This window comes from Lagopus muta, chromosome Z, assembly GCF_023343835.1.
Source record: "Lagopus muta isolate bLagMut1 chromosome Z, bLagMut1 primary, whole genome shotgun sequence".
Classification (NCBI taxonomy): domain Eukaryota; kingdom Metazoa; phylum Chordata; class Aves; order Galliformes; family Phasianidae; genus Lagopus; species Lagopus muta.
This window is the reverse complement of record NC_064472.1, coordinates 33,906,224-33,926,111: the sequence shown is the minus strand read 5'-3', so window position 1 is coordinate 33,926,111 and position 19,888 is coordinate 33,906,224. Positions and strand designations below refer to the sequence as shown.

The window sequence follows — 19,888 nt, the reverse complement described above, 5'->3', positions numbered from 1 at the left end:
CAGGGTTTTGTTTTTACAACTATGTAACTCTGTCAATTCACTTTCCCCACTCATCTTCCAGACCCGTCTGTTTCCCAGCAAACTATCTCCGTCCAGAATCACACAAGTGGCAGGGACCAATGAGTCAAAATGAGTAAATTATTACCTGCTAGAGTGACAGCAATGGACACAGAGTCAGATCCCAGAGCATTAGATGCGTTGCAAGCATAGAAACCAACATCAGCTTCCACAGGTGCTAGAATCTGCAAGGAGTCATCAGGCTGAAGCAGCATCCTGGGGTAAAGCAGAAAGGAGGTAAAGGTCTCAGTTTGTGCGAGAATTAATATATTTAGTTGGATTTTTACATATTTACATGATTTTATCTTTTTTACAGGGTCAAGCCTTAGAACTATACTTAAAATACAATTAATTAATTCAAAATCCTACATTGCAGTTGTGAGTTGTGATTACTAAAACTATATTTTAGCCTAATTCCTACTATTGCTACTGTTAGTGTATGTATTTGAGAAAGATTGCCCAGTGCCTAGGACATCTGCTGTGGCATGTGAGACCTCCTCCTCTGCTGTGTTACTTCATATGTGGCATCAGACAAGTTGCTTAGCCTCTCTGTCTTCCAGTTTGGCAAAGCAGGATTAGCAATAGTAAACAAAAAGACATCATATTGCAAAAGAAAAAGTTATACAACCTCCTAAAGCCGGGCAGAATAAAGTTTCATAAGTTACAAGTTAGTATCAAAGTCTGAAATACGCTCCAGGTTCTTAGATTGCTAGGCAGTTTGTTCAAACTTAGTAGCTTTGTTACTATTGTAATGAAGACAGAAAATAATACTTATCACCTCCTTGGGCTGAACCAACTGTCTCTGCCTTAGTGAATACAGACTTAGTGATATGATGAAGTGTTTCTGTTCACAGTATTTATGGTGATGTAACTTCATGAGTTCTTGATGTATAAGCAAGAATTCAGGCTGGGGGCTCTCATCAATGTTCACATACTTTTATTTTAGATATATATTGTGATTATTGCTTTTAATCTGTAGCTGAAACTGTTGCTAAATCATAAAGATAAATTAAATTTCTCATCAGAAATTTTAAACAGTTGCTCCATGTTTACACACTGACCTTCTTAGCTACAGCTGTGATTGACAGTGATAAGAGAGGGGGTAATATGTCTACCAAACACAAGCAAAAAATGTCCACTCTCAGATATTGGAACTGATCAGCTTCTTTCCCAAGTCTCTTTAAATAAAAGCTGTTGTCTTGTGGTCTAGAAAAACAGGAGATACTTGCAAAATACTGTGGGTGGTAGCTAACCAGATTAGGGCCATCCATCAAAATATATTATAGAAAAGGAATTTAGTTGAAATTCTTTTTTCACCCTTTTCTGAGTAATAATAATAATAATAAATAATAATAAGAGGAGAGAGCTGCCTTATGTCAATCAAGCTTTGCAAGTAGTAAAATGCACATTTACAATACAAACATTAATCAATTCTAAGATTGCATCTTTGCTTGCATAGCAAAAATGCCACAGAGGTGGAAATAATCACCTGCACACCTCTTATATCAAGGCTCTTTTTTAATTTTTTTTTTTCTTTTTGCATTTCTTTACTCACAAATCTTCTGTTAGCATGCATCAGTATCTCCAATGTAAATTTTCTGGCATAGTATTTACTTGTCCTGTCTCTACACAGAATTTCAGAATCTACCCCAGTTATATTATACTTGTTTATAATAGTTATAACTGTGCATGTGCTGTCTGCATATCTGCAAATATACTGCCAGGGCTGACCAGTCCATCCTACATCAAATAAACATAAACAACTAAAAATACATTTAGGAAAGTTTCTCTCAATTGAGAAAAGAGGATTCTTAATATTAGTCCGTGAAAAACACAAAAGATTATTTATTTGCCATTAATCAGTGCTGCTGATGTAAATCTCTGGTACTTTAAGTTACTCCAAAATTCAGCCTTTTTTTTTTTTTTTTAGGAATAGAAATAGGCCATATAGACAACTGGTTTTAAAAATAAAAACTCCAAACCAGACCCAGCTTATCATTTTCTCAATCTACTTTTAATGTCCTTCTCTAGAAAATAAAGGTCCTCTTCTTTACAATAATTCTGTTATTTGTGTGTCACAAATTGGCATAGCTGCTTTTCTTGAAAGTAGATCCTTTGTTGTCTCCCTTTGCATAGAATGATTTTTGGCTGGTTTCCCTATTTGCTCATAGACTGCTATTTTTGTTAGGTTTTCAGTTGCTTGTCAGCAGTGTCAAAAATACCAGCTGCAGCAATTCTTTCTGTCACCACTGTGTCTTCAGAATCTCATTTATGGACTTAAAATAATACAGCTTAATGTTTAATCAGTCTCATCTAAGTTTCTCCACATTGCATTGTCTTCAAGACAAAAATTATGTTCTACATTACCTAGATCAGTGACAAATTCAGACAGCATCTAGCAAGCACCTAGCTTAGACTCTGTACCACCTGTTATTTAGATTCTTCTCGCATCTACTGAGAAAATACACTCTTTTAGAAATGTTGAGTTACCAAATATCAAAGGGTCACCGCTGATGGAAACTGCAGCATTCATGGAAGAAAGGAAGAGATATGTCTTACCATGCTCACTGAACAAAGTACAAATCCCCCAAATATTTTCACATTTAAAATAGTTTTCTAAGGAAAGTAATCTGATTCTTTTTGAAATGAAACATTTTCCAGCATTTATAGAATTGTCCAGGCTTTGGGATAGATACTAGCATGCTCTGAAGCTGCAGTCAAAGTAGGTGCTGTTATCCACCTGACATTTTGATCTAAAAAGAGGTCTTATTTATGCATTCACATGGAATACACAGACTGAAGTCAAAGATTAACTGGAACCACATAGCTTTACTGTAAAGTGAATGTAAACATTTTTGTTGGGACTGTGCAGAGACTAAAGCTAAACAAATTCATTTTTTGCAAGTGGAGCAACGTAATAGGAGTCATAAATACTTTTAGGGTGGATTGCACTGCTCATTGAAACAAGCAATGGACAGTCATTCATTTCTGTGACACCTTGCCATGTCAAGACAACATCCACTGCGATTTGTGACAGTGCCTTCATCTCATATGAGATAATACACACTGCAGATTGCCATCATCTACCCTAAAAATGGTAGCTTATACTCTAAAAATCACAGCATGAAACATATACTGTCAGAGTCTCAATGGATCTTGAGTTCTTTTTTTTCAGGCAGTGGATGGCAGAGCACAAAGAAGACAAACTGCAGAGCTGACAGACAGCTCAAGCTTACTATGCACCACCACACACAGATGACCTTGTAGCTTACCGCTGTACAGTGGGAGACTGCTTATACTGTGGCTTTCATTTACACAGCTGATTGGCAACCAGTAAAAGCATTTTGAACCAAAGCCAGATCACAGCTATGAAGAACCCAGAAAAACATTCATAAACCAATTTTTATATGCACTATAATTTCTAAACTTGCATTAATTGTAAAGTTAACTCTAAGATGCTGAATATCTCTGAAGCTCAGAGCACTGCTCATTTCTTCTCCTACCCACCAAACTGGGGGAAATATAACTGGTAAATAAAGAATTTGATAAAATCCTTCTGTCTCAATCATTAAAGAAGAGGGGTCAATAGTTAATGCAGCTAACCTGCAAATAAAACATGCTTTACTGAGTCTTTATGATAGAAAATGTAAGCTAACATAGTTGACTGGTTATTCAGAATATTCATGAAGCTTAATCCTATATCAGCCAAACTGAATGGAAAAGAAAGGCAATATAAAATAAAAAAATATATAATTCAAACTAAAAGTTCAGAAATCGTAAGAGTGTTTTATCACCAACTGAACAAAAATAACTCTGTAGCTATGTAGCTATGGCTGCTTATATGCTGTGAGATGAACATGCAATTTCCTCATGGGCACAGTGTCCAGAGTTAACAACACACGGACTTTATGTAACCTCACTTCCTTTTCAATCATTTCAAATAGAGAAAAAAAAATCCCTTAATGGCACTGTTCCAACAGGATGTAATCAATGGCAATGAAAGTTTATATATGCAACTTTTGGGGGACCAAGAATATATTTTTACAGGACTATGGCCAAATAAAGTGATATGATAGGCCCAAGTCTCAATCAAGATTGCATGTGATTTCTCTAAGACATACATTCCTGCTCTTTGTCTCCCTTTCCCCTGCAAAAGGTTCAACTTTTTAATGTGAATCCTATTATACTGAATAGACATCAGACATAGAAAGAGAGAAAAGAACCAAAACATTCAGTACATTAGAGAAAGCAGTGATTATGGAATTGCTAGGCTGCCAAAGTGAGAAAGAAACTAGTAAACTAATCATATAACTATGCAGAAGAAGCAATTTATCTTCACTAAATCAAGATTGCACTGACAATTCATAAGCACTGCAATGTGAACTAATTTTTACCTTGACTCTGTCTCTCCTCATTTCTGAAGATAACCCACTCAGATGTCTTAACAGAGATTACCATCCTGTGCAGAAATTGCTCCTAGCAATTTTCCTTGGACTGTTTCACTGTAATCATGTCAGTTAATACCACTGCTTCATCCACACTTTACCTTTCTATACTTACATACCACCTCCTCACAGAACAGCATAAAAGTAGAAAAATCTGAAGCATATATGTGAGCGAAATGTATGGTATGAACACAGTTAAGTATACAACTAGAATTGAAACAGTCTCCTTTTGTGTGCTCTTGCAGATGAATTGAATGGAGTGATCTAAAGATAAAGGCTATCTGCAGGAAAAAGGTACTAATTTTTGAGGTACTTAGATAGAAGTACTTTATTACTCAGGTTTTCAAACTAAACCTCAGTGGCAGCTATACACAGAAAGTTTGTACAGGTGAGGATGCACTAACTCATATCAGAATAGTAATGCATATACGTAAGTATGTTGTAAGTAAGTGTTGTAAGCAAGTGAAAGCTGAAAATAGCCATAGAGTATGGTTCCACACTATTAACCACTGATGTGGAGTAGTGTTTATTTTCAGATGAAGTAGCCAGCTTATGTTTCGTCCTTTAATACAATTCCAATTGTGTTTATCTGAAACCACCCTCAAATTCAAAAGATGCTTCCCTACTCTATCATAGAATCATTGAATATGACAAGTTGGAAGGGAACCACAAGGATCATCGAGGATTCATCTCCTGGATCCACTCTGGACTGTACAAAATTCAAATTATATTTCTAAGAGTTGTACAAATGCTTCCTGGACTCTGGCAGCTGATAGGAGTGATCACTGCCATGGGGAGCCTGTTCAGGGAACAGGCTAATCCCCAACCTGACCTTCCCTGACACAGTTCATGTCATTCCCTCATTCCACATCACCATCACCAGAGGGCAGGGCTCAGTGCTGCCTCTCTGCCTCTTCTTTGGGCAGAACAAGGTGAGGGACCCCAGCAGCTACTCGTACGTCTTCACCTTTAGACTCTTTATCATCTTTGTTGCCTTCTACCTGGCCACTCTCTAATGGTATTAAATTCCCTTTATGTCCTTTAGAATGCTTTTCACCTCCTGTCAGAACATCCACAGGGGATGGTGATTATAGTGCCCACTGAGTTTTATCCTGGGGAAATTTTACACATGGATACATGTGTGGAAGACAGATGCCTCACTACCTCCATGTTGGAGAGACCTTGCTGGAACATTGTGAGAAATGCACTTCTAACAGAGGATGAACCCTTCCCCAGGGAATAATACCGCATGATGCTTGACAGAAAATTAAATTCCAGATTTATTTTCAAGTACCTCTGTGATCAGTAATGAAAATGTATACTTCAAAAATATCCTTCTGAATTTGGAACCAGTCTAAAACAATGCCAGAGAGTCACAAAACAGCCCTATCTATCCTGTGGATTAGCTCTGAAATCTGAAAATAAACCAGATATCATTCATCAGTGTACACCAGAACCAATCTTCATATCAGAAATTTCTACCTTCACATAGGAAAGCACAGCAAAGCTCTCAGCCTCCAGACTTGGAGTGTTTTTTTGACTGCACTAAGAACTTACTTATTTCCATACTTTAAAATAACTTTATTTACTGAAACAAAAGTAAGTCTGGATTGCCATACCAGATTGATTCAGCATCCAGACCTTGCTGCAGTTACACTGCCCTGCTTGCCACTACATATATAAGCCTTTCTTCCAGCTATGAAATCAGACTATAGCAAAAAGTGATTTTGCCCATAGGACTGACTGGCCTTAAGACATGGAAACTGAAGAGTAAAAATATTAACTGTTTTCTGAAAAGTTAAATAATTTATTTTACCTATCATTGTATTTCACCTCCTCTCCATTCTTAGCCCAGCTGATGGTGGGCTTTGGGTTTCCCACTGCTTCGCAGTGAAGCAGCACACTCAGTGTGCCACTGGCTAGAACCACTGTCTGTCCCAGGTGGGTGACAACCTCTGAAGCAGAAAGCTGTTGTGCTGCTGAAATCTTTCGGAGAATGGCAGGCTTTTGATGAGGGCTGTGCAAGCCATTTGTTGGGTTCATAGATGTGGGAAGAAATGCTTCAGCAGATGATGTCCTCAGGGAGCTGGTAAATCCAGAAACGTGTCTGTGGAAAGGGTATTCCATGGAAGCTGAATCAACTCTTCGTCTTGATGCTTTGAGGACAGATTCCTGATGCTCCAAGTGGCTCTTGAAAATCTCATGGGCCAGCTGTACAACAAGCTGCTCAGTGTAAATATCTTTAAGCTCCTCAGGCTGCTGAGACAAATTCCTTATGATATCATCCAACCATTTCTGCTCTGTGACCATAGTATATGGCAGGCTATACTCCTGGCTCTGGTCTTCCTCTGAGGACACATTTCTCTCTGTGGACTCCTGGGCTTCCCAGAATTCCAGATTTCCCCCTGGCCAGCTCTTGTGCTGTAGCAACCTTGAGACAATATTGTCATACCAGCCACTAGGGTCAGCAGGATGCCCTCGCTTTTCAGTCTTGCTCCCATTGAAGAGAATACCATTGATATGTTTCTCCTGTGTTCGCAAGGCTTCATTTAGACTGGCCTTTCTCATGGTCTCTTCCTCCCTAATGCCAGCTGGCTGCCCAGCAATGAGATTTTTGTTGCTTCCTATTAGTTTAATTACAAAATGCTCCCGGGCTGGCCCTGCTATACAGGTATATATCCCAGTGTCTGAAGGCTTCAAACGATGGATTTTCATGTACCCATAGGGTGCAATGGTGATGTGAGCTGTGCTGATGAGTCTCTTATTATCCTTCTCCCAGAAGATCATTGACTTCCGGAACCTCCTTGTGGGGCATCGGAGAATAACGGAGGTTTTGGGCAACAGGTAGGCATACCCACCCACAATAAAGTGTAGCTTCTTCTGCTTCCTTGTCTGGATGTAAACTTTCTTTACAGCCACAATATGAGGACTTTGCTTATGAGCTGGCCTGTTGTGCCCTGAAATATCATTAATACTATTAGTATGTGGTACCATTAAGCAAAACAAGCAGTTTACTTTGGTGCTGGCAGCATTTGACCCATTAGATGACAATAGGAGAAACTGGCCACCAGCTGCTGAGCATTAAGCTGGGACAGTCACAGTAAGAACAACACTCACTTCAGGAATGCAAAAGCAGTGTTGCCCATGATGCATGCAGAAACCTACGCACAAGGACCAAGAACTTTATGAAAAGGAGAAAAATCCAGTGTAAAGATAGTTCTTGTTGTTAACGTATTTCAGTGATGACTATTGTTTAATAAACAAATAAAAAAGATAAATGTTTACCATCCCAGATTGGAAACACAACACAATCTTGCAGATCACATGAGTAAAGAGGACTGAAAGTACTGCTAACTCAAGGAACAACATTGAACAGAACAAAAATCTATGGAATAAGATTAAAAATACTGGGGAGATACTATCAAAGTGCTTTAATTCTGTTTCCAGATCTTTATGACAGATATTTGTGTTACAAAGCACTAAACAAAATAGCATATGTGTCCTGCTAGTTAATACCATACCACATTTGGCCTTATCATTTGTTCTGAATGTGAATCCTGAATTCTTTTTTTCTCCCTGACATAATCAACATTTAATAGGCTTCAGAGTTCATAGTCTGCTCCAAGCTGAAGCAGGGTTGCCATTCAATCTTTCACATATTCAGCTGTCTTATTGCAAGCTAGGGAAGATCAGACAGGGAGACCTTTCACTTCTTGTGAAGGACAACAGAAAAGGCATGGAATACCAACATGAAATACATCCAACCTATGCTGCATGATTACTTAGGAATTCCAAGTCACATAGGCTTCTGAATGACAAAATGAAAAATACTTATTTTAAATTATCTTAAAAAAGCATCCCTTACCAAGTATTTTCTTTGTAGCTATCCTAGCAGAGTGTTTTGTTTGTAGCTCAGGCTGCTATCCAGCATTTCTAAGCCTCTACATTGCAGTTGTGAAATTTAGATCTAGATTTGGAACAAAATTTTGAGCCGGTTCTTCCAGAAAGGACTAGTTCCTTTCTAGCAATTGGTTCAGACTCAGCTCCACACTAAGATTTATAAATTTTATCCAGTGACTTGTATAATTGTTAAAAAGAATATTGTGGCTTATAGAAAAACTGAGCTGCAATAGCCACTCCACGAATATTGAGCAACACTAGTGCAAAAGAATGTTATGAAGCATGTGACAGCATGAATTTCCTGGTGATGGATATTCAAGCCCCCTTTCCCCACACACTCCTAAGTTTATTCTTCACTTACTTGCACAGGTTGCTAGTGCACAGGGCCTGATCAAGGATGAGAATGGCAGAGGTGGGCAAAGGGAGGAATTGATGATGATAGAACCCCCAGTTTTCAGCATCTTTCTGCAAATAGCATTTCGACTCTGGGTTCCCTCTCCACAACTCACTGAACACTGCAAACAGAATGACAAACATTAGGGATGATGTTTACAGATGTAGTAGAAATCATGAATGTGTGTTTCAGATACTAATGAGTTACTTCAACCTGGTGGTTATCAGTTATGATCCACAGAAAAGAGTACAAACCCTTTAATATTAGACAGTAGTGCTCAATGCATATGTGTGCTACAGCTTGGGAAAATTTGAGCAGGCTTATTTTATTTCCTACTTGTACAGCATCATAGTAATTGAGAATAAACTGGGTTGCACAGGGATGTCCACATGTAAAAGTGCTGGCAAGCCGGGGAAAGGCCTGTAAGGGATACAAACCCACTGCTTAAGATCCTGTATCTACAAGGTAACACATCCTTGTGAACCACACTGGAGATGGAGTGAGAGAGAGAAAAGAAACAGAGGATGAAAAGAGCAAAAAGACAGTCTTTAAGACAAATGGCAAAGAGAGTGAAGTCAGATTTCATTTTGAAGTGTGCCAACATACAGAAATGTGAGTTGTATGAATGTAAACATAAACCACGTTGCGTGAAGGAAAGATGATTAGGAATAGAATTGCCATCTTCATTGCCTGAATGGGTGTGTCTTAATGCAGACTTCATGAGTTAAATTGCTTATTTGAATAAAATGTCAAGATAGACGATCATATTAAGGCTACAGGTAGGCTCCATGAGGTGACTGGTATTTCAGGATTAAGGTATTCTCTACCTCTTCGCATGAAGGAGAATAGAGATTAGATTGCAAGAGGGGGAGTGTTTTTTCATGTTTTTCATATATGTAAAGAAATTTTTTCTTAAGCCATATGGAACTGGAAAGGAAGCCTGGGAATGCAAGGCTTTGGTAGAAAGAATTTTTTGGCCATCCTTAAATTGAAGGAAGGAAGGAACCAGCTAACATTACAAAATTAGTGTCCAAGAGAGACAGGCCTGACAGAGATGGTAGTGGTATACCTACAAAAGACTGAAATAATTCCTTTACCTTTCCCTACCCTCCTCTTTCTGGGAAGGAAGAACACTAAGCCTGAGGAAGTGAAGATTACACTTCATGGGTGTCTTGGATGAACAGATGAAAAGGCTGTATATGTACAGAGGCAGGAACTTACTGTTTTGAGCATGGATTGTGTTTATGCCAGAAAGAAGGCATAAATTGTTCTGGCTGGAAGGCTTAATTGCATCTGTAGTAGAGATGAGGTAATAACCACCAAGCTGTTGATTATTACGTCACCTACTAGAGTATTAAGTGCAGATTACAGGACAAAACTAGGCACAACAGGCCTTGTGCAGTCTGAACACTTTTGGCTCCTTCATCCCATGTGACTGAGAAACATAATCACAAAAACCAGCACAATATTAATGCATACAAACAGCATACCTGTGACCAGTCAGAAAGAAGCCACTCATTAGGACAGTCCTCATTTTTGCAGGTTTGCTGGGAAACCAGCTTCGGCATGGAGCAGAAGGTTTCTGGCAGCTCTAACAAGCTTCCATCTGCCAGACGCTGCTTGCAAAGTATATCTCGCTTCTGGACACCGCCTCCACATGTCTGCGAACACTGGGAGAAGAGAGTCAGTCACCTTGCATCACATTTGCACTATGTCAAATTGCAGCAAAAATTAGTAGTGAGTTTCTGTAGAGATCAACACCTAGTTATAGACAAGCAGAAAATATAACAAAAAATATTAGAGATGTCAAAGCAGATTTCTTTTTAAAATGCCAGAAGTATTTTGGGAAGTGGAAAAAATATATTTTGATAAAACGAAAAACGAGCAAACAAAACCTGCATCAGCATTTCTGAAAGATTTGTTTTCAGAAATTTGTACAGAAATGCAACATGGAGAAGGAAAAATTGCCCTTTTCTCTGTCAACTGGAAAATCAGGTACTTGCACAGGACGCAGAGGATCTAGATTCAAGCGTTTCTGTCTGAGCTCCAACTGTGCTATTGGCAGGGTGAGACAATATGGAAATGTCTCCTCCAGAAGAAGTCAATTCAAGACCTTATTCATTTCCAGGATTTTATTATGTATATTAGATAATAATAGCTATGATCTAAATATTTATTCAAATTCAGCTTATTAAAAAAGAGTTTGCATTAGTGAGAAAAACAAACGGAAATCTGAGTGTGATAAGTAAGTTTCCCTAGTTCATCACTTCGCCTTTTCTTCTGTTTGTAATTTTCTTATTTTTCCTTTCTGAATGTCATGAGGTCTATTACCAGTGCAGGTCAAAACTAAACTGTCCAGACTTGAATTCCTGTCTTTGAAGACTTCTTGCAGTGCAGCATTTCTCTCATTTTTAAATCATGTGAAAGCTGTATTCCAGCTGCAATTTGCTGTTGGCCTCAACAATTGGTTTATAAGGTTAGTATAATAAACGATTAAATAACCACGCAGCCCTTTTATATTTATGGCTGTCATGACAGCAGTGCGTGCTCTTTCCAAAAGGTAAGGAGGAAGGTTTATTTGAGTAAAACTAAATCTGGCTGATTAATATCCAGAGAACCCACCTCCCCTCTCTCTTTAATATAAATATCCCCCCTCTGTATCCATTTTCTACTCATGCAGGGCAGGAAATTTTGAACAAGCAGATTTAATAGATTTCCTGAATCATTTTTGTAAGCTTGGTGGCTCAGCCCTTTTTTCTGACTAACTTTTTGCTGTGGATGGCAGGAGGCTCCTGAGTCTTCTGTGCATTCCAGGCAGTTTATCTCTTTTCCAGTCAGAGGAGGAGGAAGAGCTTGCACTATGCTGAAATTACCAGAAGTTGCTTATAGTTCACAACATAGGTATTATGTCCAAGAAGTAGTAAGCCAGGTGAAGAAAAATTAAAAGATAAACAAAGACATCTAGCCAGGCTGGATGTGGCTCTGGGCAGCCTGGTCTAGTGGTTGGTGACCCTGCACACAGAATGGGGGTTGAAACTAGATGATCACTGTGGTCCTTTTCAACTCAGCTCATTCTATGATTCTATGATTTATGATCGATGACAGGAATAATTTAAAAAATCTATGAAAGATCCCTCTCTGAGAGAGCTGCATAAACTTCAACACAAACCTCTTTTTTTAGGATATACATTTTCCTTGAAAGACAGAATGGAAATGCAGACTTGAACACCATGAAGAAAAATGTATTTATCTTTAGTTTACCCTTTAGTGGTAAAAAAAGCTTTTATTCTACTGAGAATGCTATAAAGCTCAAAAGCTTCAAAAAATTAAAACAAGTAAGACAGTATTTCAATTTTCAGCAAAAGAAAACATTTATCAGCATTTCATTCAAGGACAATTCATTCTGAGGAGAGAATAGATCAAGAAAAATATGATTAAAAATATTATTTCAAGATTGCCTAAGAACTGCAGCCATACACTAGAGCCAAAATATGTTAGGCACTGTATAAACACAACAAAAGCATGTTCCCTCTGTCAGTCAAACAAATCCCAGGAAGTCTCCCTGCCCTTCCATTTCTAAGATATAAAAAAAATTAAGACAAAGCAGATCTTTTCTTGCTTCTTGCACTTCAGTCACGCACACTTCTTTGTTCTCTGAAGAATAACTAGCTACTCAATACCAAACTCCATGCCAAACGACAGAGAGAGCCAAATACTGTAACAAGATTCCTCTCGGTCTTCAGGAATGCTCTTCTAGGACAGTACTGGATTACTGCTCTGGAGCTGTGCATGTGCCCATCTTTCACCCCTGGAACCTTTTCATTTGTCTGTGATCTTTGCTGTCTTTTCTCTAGTGGAGGCTTCCAGCTCTCACATTACTTCTTGAAAGGGAGTAGACCAATGACAGCAATGTCTACGATGTCTGTTTGGATGTACAGATAGTATGAAGCAGTAATTCTTGAGAGGATCCTTATTTAGACACATCCCATCTGAACAATGTGCTCTTTCTCTCTCTCTACTGTCAGAAAGATCTCACAGCACTATTATGATAGAGAAGTGTGTTTGTGTCACAGGAAGGAGAGGTGCACCATGACTTCACCTCACCTATCCAGGTAGGTAAAGTGTTTGTACTGTGTCTCCCTCCTACCTTCCACAGTGTCTGAGCAGACCCAGTTCCTATATCCCTTTCAGAGGAGATCTGTTGACTTTGAGAACTGCATCTACCCACACTGATACACAATTTTGCCTAGTTCAACAATTAGCTTAATAAAACATAAGACAAGGCTGATGCCAGAGAAGATGATCCATATATCCTGTTCTGCTAGCCACTCGTAGCTGGTGTTTGCTGCCTTTTCCCATATGCCAGCAAAGTATTTGTGCAGTTGCACAATGAGCCAAAGTGGAAGGTTAGTCTAGGCTTAAAGTCAATTATACTTTTGCCTAGCTTTTGCCAGATCATCGTGTTGACTGCACAACACTTCCAGAGATTGCAAAGGAATAGGCACTGTGAGGGCAAGAAAGAGCCCTCCACAGAAGGTAGAAGTACTTTGGTAGAAGTACTGATGCATTTCATTCTAAACTGCTGACAGAACTGTAACCTCGGCTTCTCCAACAACAATCATTGCTTTGATCTATTCTGCTCATGTAACAGCCTGCAAAAAATTACAATTAACATAGTTACCACTAAAAGTAGAGATGAAAAGCCAACCATCTCTGAGTCTCAGCATGTGCCTATGTGCATCTTCTCACATGCATTTACTGCACAGAATTTGGGCAAAGATACCAATTTCAAAGTTTAGGAGTCAGGGAAGATGGTCTCCCCTCCAGGTGCCTTTGGCAATGGCCGAATCTTTGAAAGAGTGTAATGTTACGGCCAGTCCTACTTACACATAGAGGTGAGGAGTGAGCTGTTTAATTTCACACTGCCCTTTACTCATCCCTTTATGATGGGTCTACAACAGCACAAGCTATGGTTTTACTCTCAAAAATCAATTTTTTGTCTATGTTTCTTCAGCGAGATATAGCATCTAAATAGAGAAAACATGCATTTCTCTCAGCTGGTTTCTAAGGACTATCACTAGTATATTTAGAAAGGACATCTTACAATACAGAGAGAAACAGCTAGGAAAATATCTGAAAAGGATAAGAGATTTCCAATGCTAGCTCTGCTGTGAAGCTATTGTTCTTACTATCTTTGGAGTGAAGATAGCACTGAGCAAGACAAAAAAACTCAGACTGTGACACTTAGTAATAAAATAACGAAAGACGAAGATTTATTAATGGATGTCTCCCATTTGTGGTCTGAAGAACAGATATTTCCAAAGGCTTGTAAAAATGAAAGCTCACATCCACTTTCCTGCAGCAACACACTACTGAAAACAAGATAAACATCCTAATGCACTTAGCTGAGAAATAAAACTGTTTAAAAATACATAGTCTTGGATCTGCAAAGAGATATTTTAAAAATCACTTGGAATGTTACTACACTGATAATTATCCTGTGTTTATCTGCCAGAAACACTAGGGCTTTTAAAGGCATTTAATTCAAAGAATCCTTCCTCAACAAGCATAATGAGCCTTAGAAGAGAAAATGCTCTGTATTGTAGTTTTAATCTCCTGTTTATTTGTTTGCTTAAAATCTATTTTGAGAGAGTGCTTGGAAAAGAAAGATGAGCTCCATAGATGAGACCAAATAAATGTCTTCAATCTGTGCCATGAGGAGAACAGATGTTGCTTTCTATTGTCTGTGAAGCTTCATTGGACCTTTCTTATTATGAGAAAGCACCTTTCTGCACGACCCTCCACACATGTAGAAACATCTTTCAGGGACTCAGGGCAATGGGAGTTCTTTGCAAGATCTGCAGGTACAGGGTCTGCAAGCCTCTTCAGTAGCCTCCTGCCTTGGTATGCCTGCTGTACAGCCAGAGTTCACCTCCAGGTCAAGTCTTGGCTATCAACATCCAGAGATGTTCCTGGCTTCTCCCAGGGGTCAAGTGGTTGTAATAATCATACAGTGCAATGCACTGTCCTGATGATGCAGGTTTTCACATGGAGGTAATCCATGGGAAACTTGTTTGACAGAAATTCCAGGCCTGGTCTTGTTACAGGGTGGAAATTACAGTACAGAAGGTGGTGGTGCAGAGAAAGAAGACAGAAGACCTTTAAGAAAATGAGAGGATAGAAATTCGTTTTGATGCATTTTCTTGCTCTATATTCCTCCTGTCAGAGGCAGATGACTATTTTCAGCCCAGAATTGCACTGTTTATGCCATTTTCTCCTAATGAAAGTTAATTACAAGAAATATTCAGTACCCGTATGGTGAGGTACTATCTAAAGAGCTGAGCATCCTGCAAAGCCTGTGGAAGAAAGTGCAGAGGAGCTATAATGTGGCCTTTGTTAAGCCACAGCAGTGAACTGCAGTACAGATCCTCTGTTTTCACCCAGTCCAGAGAAGTCAGTGGTTAACGCATGAAATGCAACCTGAACTGCCTAATTTAATTCCTGCTTGATATGTTTGTTAAAGCCTTTATATTTAATTGGGCTCCTAAGATCTGCCACATCTCCTGCAAAAAGGCTGGTTATTTGAGAGTCCCCAAGAAAATATAAAATAAGCCTCAAACATTGCTTTAGACAGGCAGACATGTGTATGTTTACGCTGCTGAGGAAGACATTCAAATCCTGAAAAAAAAGTCTATCTGGAAATATTTCTCGCAGAAGCTATTTTAGTACATTCCAGACTGGCCTACAGCCAATGGCCATTTTTAGCAGAGCATCAATTTTTCAGTGTACTATAATGAATGTTTCTTCTGACTGTTCAAATAAACTTGCAGAAAACTGTTTTCTCTAAGGACTGCCGCCAACTATAGGCTTTTTAACAAACACAGGCACACCTTACAGTATATCTTTATTTTGTTATGCGTTAGTAAAAAATGACTTGCTATTTAGAAATGCAGCATTTATGTGTGAGTAAAGTCTAGTAATATTTAAAAGTACAACTAAGCAAATATGTGTATGTGAATATTGGTAGACAAATTAGCAATAAAGCAAGAAATATTGCTCAATTGTTTTAAACAATGGACTAACACCATAGGCTAGTCATCTAGCTTTGACAGAACATCAGGCTGGCATAAATTTTGGTTGCTGGGATGGCCCAAATCCAGAGGTCTCCTGTGAAGTCCAGTTTCACAAATTTAACAGCTTCATTAGGTTATTACATTAACATCTCCCTGGCTGCTCAGTTAATGGTAGATTTTATAGATGGAGACTGGGAGTCACATGTAAATACAGTGCCAAGTGCTCGTGGTTTTCTGATAGAAGGGAATGAATCTTTACACCAGTAGAATTGAAGGTTTAAATAAGCCTTTTGCTTATACCTCCTCTGTGCAGTGATTTTTCCCTTTTTTCTCTTCGGCAGGACAGACTAGTTTCTTCCTACGAAGATTATATCCAACATAAACACCCTTAGGTCTTTTGAATTGCTTAAGTGTTTTCTTTTGCAACCAAATGGCAGCAAATAAATTCATTTCAGGCTGCCTAGTGAAGAGCTTTGTGCACATCCACTGTGTAGATAGGAATTTTCAGTAATAGTGTAAAAAGGAATGAATTTCATAAAGTGAAGTACCCAAGATTCATTTGTGACTTTGAGGGATGAGGAGAGATTACTGCTCTAAAATAAATTATATGAGAATAAAAGGAATAGTCAGCAAGATCTAGAGATTCTCTCCTTCCTGATCCCTGTAGCTTTGTATTCTTAGAAATCCTGGCATTACTCATCCAAATCCAGCTGACCATTAATCACATTAATCACAGAACACATCTGGTATCTATGGTCGGCTATTAAATGTTATCACTTAATTTTGCTTCAGAAGTAGCAACAATCATTATTTGCCAATTAAAACCTTGATTTAGTTTTCACTGAAAAGCAAAAAGACACACTTCTAATTTTTTAACTAGTTTATCAGCACAGAAAATGAATTTTCTTGATAGGCTAATGCAAAACAACTCACTGATAATGCATTCAGTACCGCTTTTGACAGTAATTAATGAGATTACCTCATACATTCTTACCTCTTGCCATTCTGTAGTATACCAGGAGGGCGGGCAGTCAAAGCGATTACAGGCTTGTACAAGCGATGGCTTAGGTTTATGGCACAATTCATCTGCTAAAATCACAGTCTCGTTACTTTCTCTTGATAGTAGGTGAGAACAGAAGACATCTCGTGTCTGCAATCCGACCCCACATGTAAGACTGCAGGTGTTCCATTTCCCAATTTCCCATCTGTGAAGGGGTCAGGAGAGAAAAACTTCAGTGCAAAATAATGTAACCTTGATCTTTTATCTTTTTGTAATAGGAGATGGAGTGAAGAAGCAGTGCATGAAAGAGATTCCTCCTTCTTTGACCAAGGTGAACCTTCTGGTAGCTGCTGGATGAGGTTAAAAAGAGTATTAACTGTTCCCCTGCATTTTAGTTTTGTCAAAAGCCCATGGGCTTTAAGTGTGTAATACTGTAAGATTAGTTTTGTGTCCTAAATTAAAAGTCTTTGATGAGCCAGAGCCTGGCTAATGTATTTCAAGAGTGAATGGACTTGATTTAATGGTTCTTTTCTGTCTTTAGCCAAAAGACAAAAACCCTAGTAGCAACATTTATGAGAGGACTGGTGAATTCCTGAGCAGCAATTTCTTCCAGAAGATCTAGATGTGGGGCTCCAGACAGATTTTCCCCTGTTGGGGAGGTTAGGAGAGATAAGGCCTTGAGAGATGCAACAGAATAGCAGCAAGACCTTCTTAAATTTCTAAGCAAAAAGCTGTTACTGAGTCAACCCTTCTGTCCTAGCTGCACAAATCCTGCATCAACAGAGTTGCTGATGCCTGAATTTCAGTGTTCATCACATTAAAGCTAGATTTCTAAGTTCTGAGCTGTACTGAAAATACTCATTAATTCTGTCACTGACACATTGAAAATTGCTTGAAGTGTCAGGGCTCTCTTTTGTACTCTACTAGAAGGCAATTCAGAGATATAAAGAACACATTCACAAAGAAATCCTATTTTCAGAGTGAACAAAAAAGAGAATAGTCTTCCCATCAACTTTAGACAAAACACTAGACTGACATGGGCATACTCCCACATCCAGAATGAAAGTACAAAAGGCAGATACCGACACTTTCTCTAATCCTGAAGAATAGCTTCCTTTCCTGCATGATGTCACCAAAACTGCTGGGGAAGTAAACTAAACATTCAGGATAAGGAAGGCTCAGTGAACATGCCCTTGAACACAGTAAAACTAGGCAGAAACTAAAAAGAGTGATTATGATGAAAGACACCCTCAGGCTCCAAGCAGGATAGGGATAGACAATGAATGAAAATTATGAAATTTGTCAGCAACATGAAGCAGAATCTGCAAAAGAGTTAAGGGGAAAAACTCTGACAGTTTACAGTCAGAAGCTCAGCATGTTTCAGATATACCATGTTAGTAAATACTTTGGGGAAAAACACCTAATAACCTACTGTCACATAACTAACATGGATTTTTTTTTTAATAAATTTGAACAAATGGAGAAGTTTGTAGGTAAGAAATAACTAACTTCTTCCTTACTAGATGATAATGCAAACGGACCAAAAAGCCACATTATTCCCCTTCTGTGCTCCATCTGCTGATTATATTGTCTAATTTTATTGTATGACAGGATGTGCTCTGAGCATTAGCATTATGCAATAATGACACTCTGGTCTCAAAAACAGCCTTGGTAGTGAAACTTACCCTCTCTTCCTTAAGTGCCACAGCACTATTGTGCTTTTAGCACAAAAAAGTGTTTAACCCTTTCTAACAATGAACAAACCCTGCATACCAAGCTAGAAGTTTCCATGGCCACTTTTCCAGACATCTGGCAGCCAATTTGGCTAATCTAGAATATGTTCTCCATATGAATGATCTTGGAGGAGAGGTCTTCCCAGATTTTCCCATAAAATTGTCAGTCAGAATTAATGTGGATATCAGCTACCCTTTAGTTTCAGCACAATCTAAACTAAGATATTTGAGTAGGTGCTGAAAGGAAAGCATTTTCTTATTTCAGAATCTATTTTCATACATGGGTAGTTGCCAAAGTTTCATGTATTCAAGTGATGGTAATAGATGTTGCCTCCAGCAACACATTGTTTGCTAATGAGTTGGTATAAGAGCACGTTTCTGTTGGCAGTTCACATCTCAGTGGCTAGTAGTCTGCGTACACTCTTTGGAGATCTTAGTTTCTGTAGAAGAGAGTGTTTCCTTTTCTAGGAAGAAATGCTTTGTTTCAATAAAGAGAAAGGATTTTTTTTTCATAATGTTTTAGTTTTCTGCTGTGGGTTACACTTGTTGCCCTATCATTTATATCAGTTTGTTCACAACCCCTTGCAACTGCTCTTAATAGGACAGTCCTTGTGCTCAGGGAACGTGGGGTCAAATTCCCTCTTACCTTGACTTTTATGGAGTTTCACAGATACAAAGCAAAGAATAGAAAGTAGAGTAGGGATGTGCCAAGTAACACAGAGATATTCAAATAACCGAACTCACAGGTGTTGCACATGGTTGGCAAAACTACACAGCCCTAGAAAAATACAGAAAAGATCAGCTATGACCCTACAGAATAGAGTTACAGGGTTGTAGGATTATTTTATAATAGCTAAAGGCGATTGCACTACCTTGTAAACTGGGTAAGACAGTATTAGTACCAGTACTTCTAGATCTACTTGTATGGTAGAAGATAATAACCCATTTTTAAATACAATCTTTATGTAATAAGTTTTATTTGTAGAGTGTTAGTTTTATTTGTAGAGTGTTATGAGATGCAGAGTGGTATGAAATGGGAGCTCAAATAATTCATCTTTCATTTCACACAGTCATTATTTGCATGCTCTTCTGTTCTAGTCATTGTTCTTGTTGCTGTTATTGTTTTTTTGTTTGTTTTTGGTGGGCTTGGGGTTTTTCGTTTGTTTTACTGAATTAATTCTTCCAATGAATATGGCATACAAAAAAGAATAATAACATGATATTCTGCATGCAGTTCCCAATGTCAGAATTAAAATTCAAACAGAATATAATCCTATACTTCAAAA

The 19,888-nt window shown here is 38.4% G+C and overlaps 1 protein-coding gene across 2 annotated transcripts in view; it reads right to left on the bottom strand.

Annotated features, from left to right (window-relative positions):
• The window catches only part of ADAMTSL1 (ADAMTS like 1), a 405,621-nt gene that overhangs the window by 35,847 nt on the left and 349,886 nt on the right, over positions 1 to 19,888 (bottom strand). For both annotated transcript variants that reach the window (XM_048931906.1, XM_048931909.1), the window contains 5 exons: positions 16,864 to 17,074; positions 10,287 to 10,466; positions 8,764 to 8,917; positions 6,319 to 7,459; positions 146 to 273 (listed from right to left, as the gene is read on the bottom strand). In XM_048931906.1, coding sequence (XP_048787863.1) covers positions 146 to 273; positions 6,319 to 7,459; positions 8,764 to 8,917; positions 10,287 to 10,466; positions 16,864 to 17,074 — 1,814 coding nt within the window. The remainder of the gene's footprint in view (positions 1 to 145; positions 274 to 6,318; positions 7,460 to 8,763; positions 8,918 to 10,286; positions 10,467 to 16,863; positions 17,075 to 19,888) is intronic.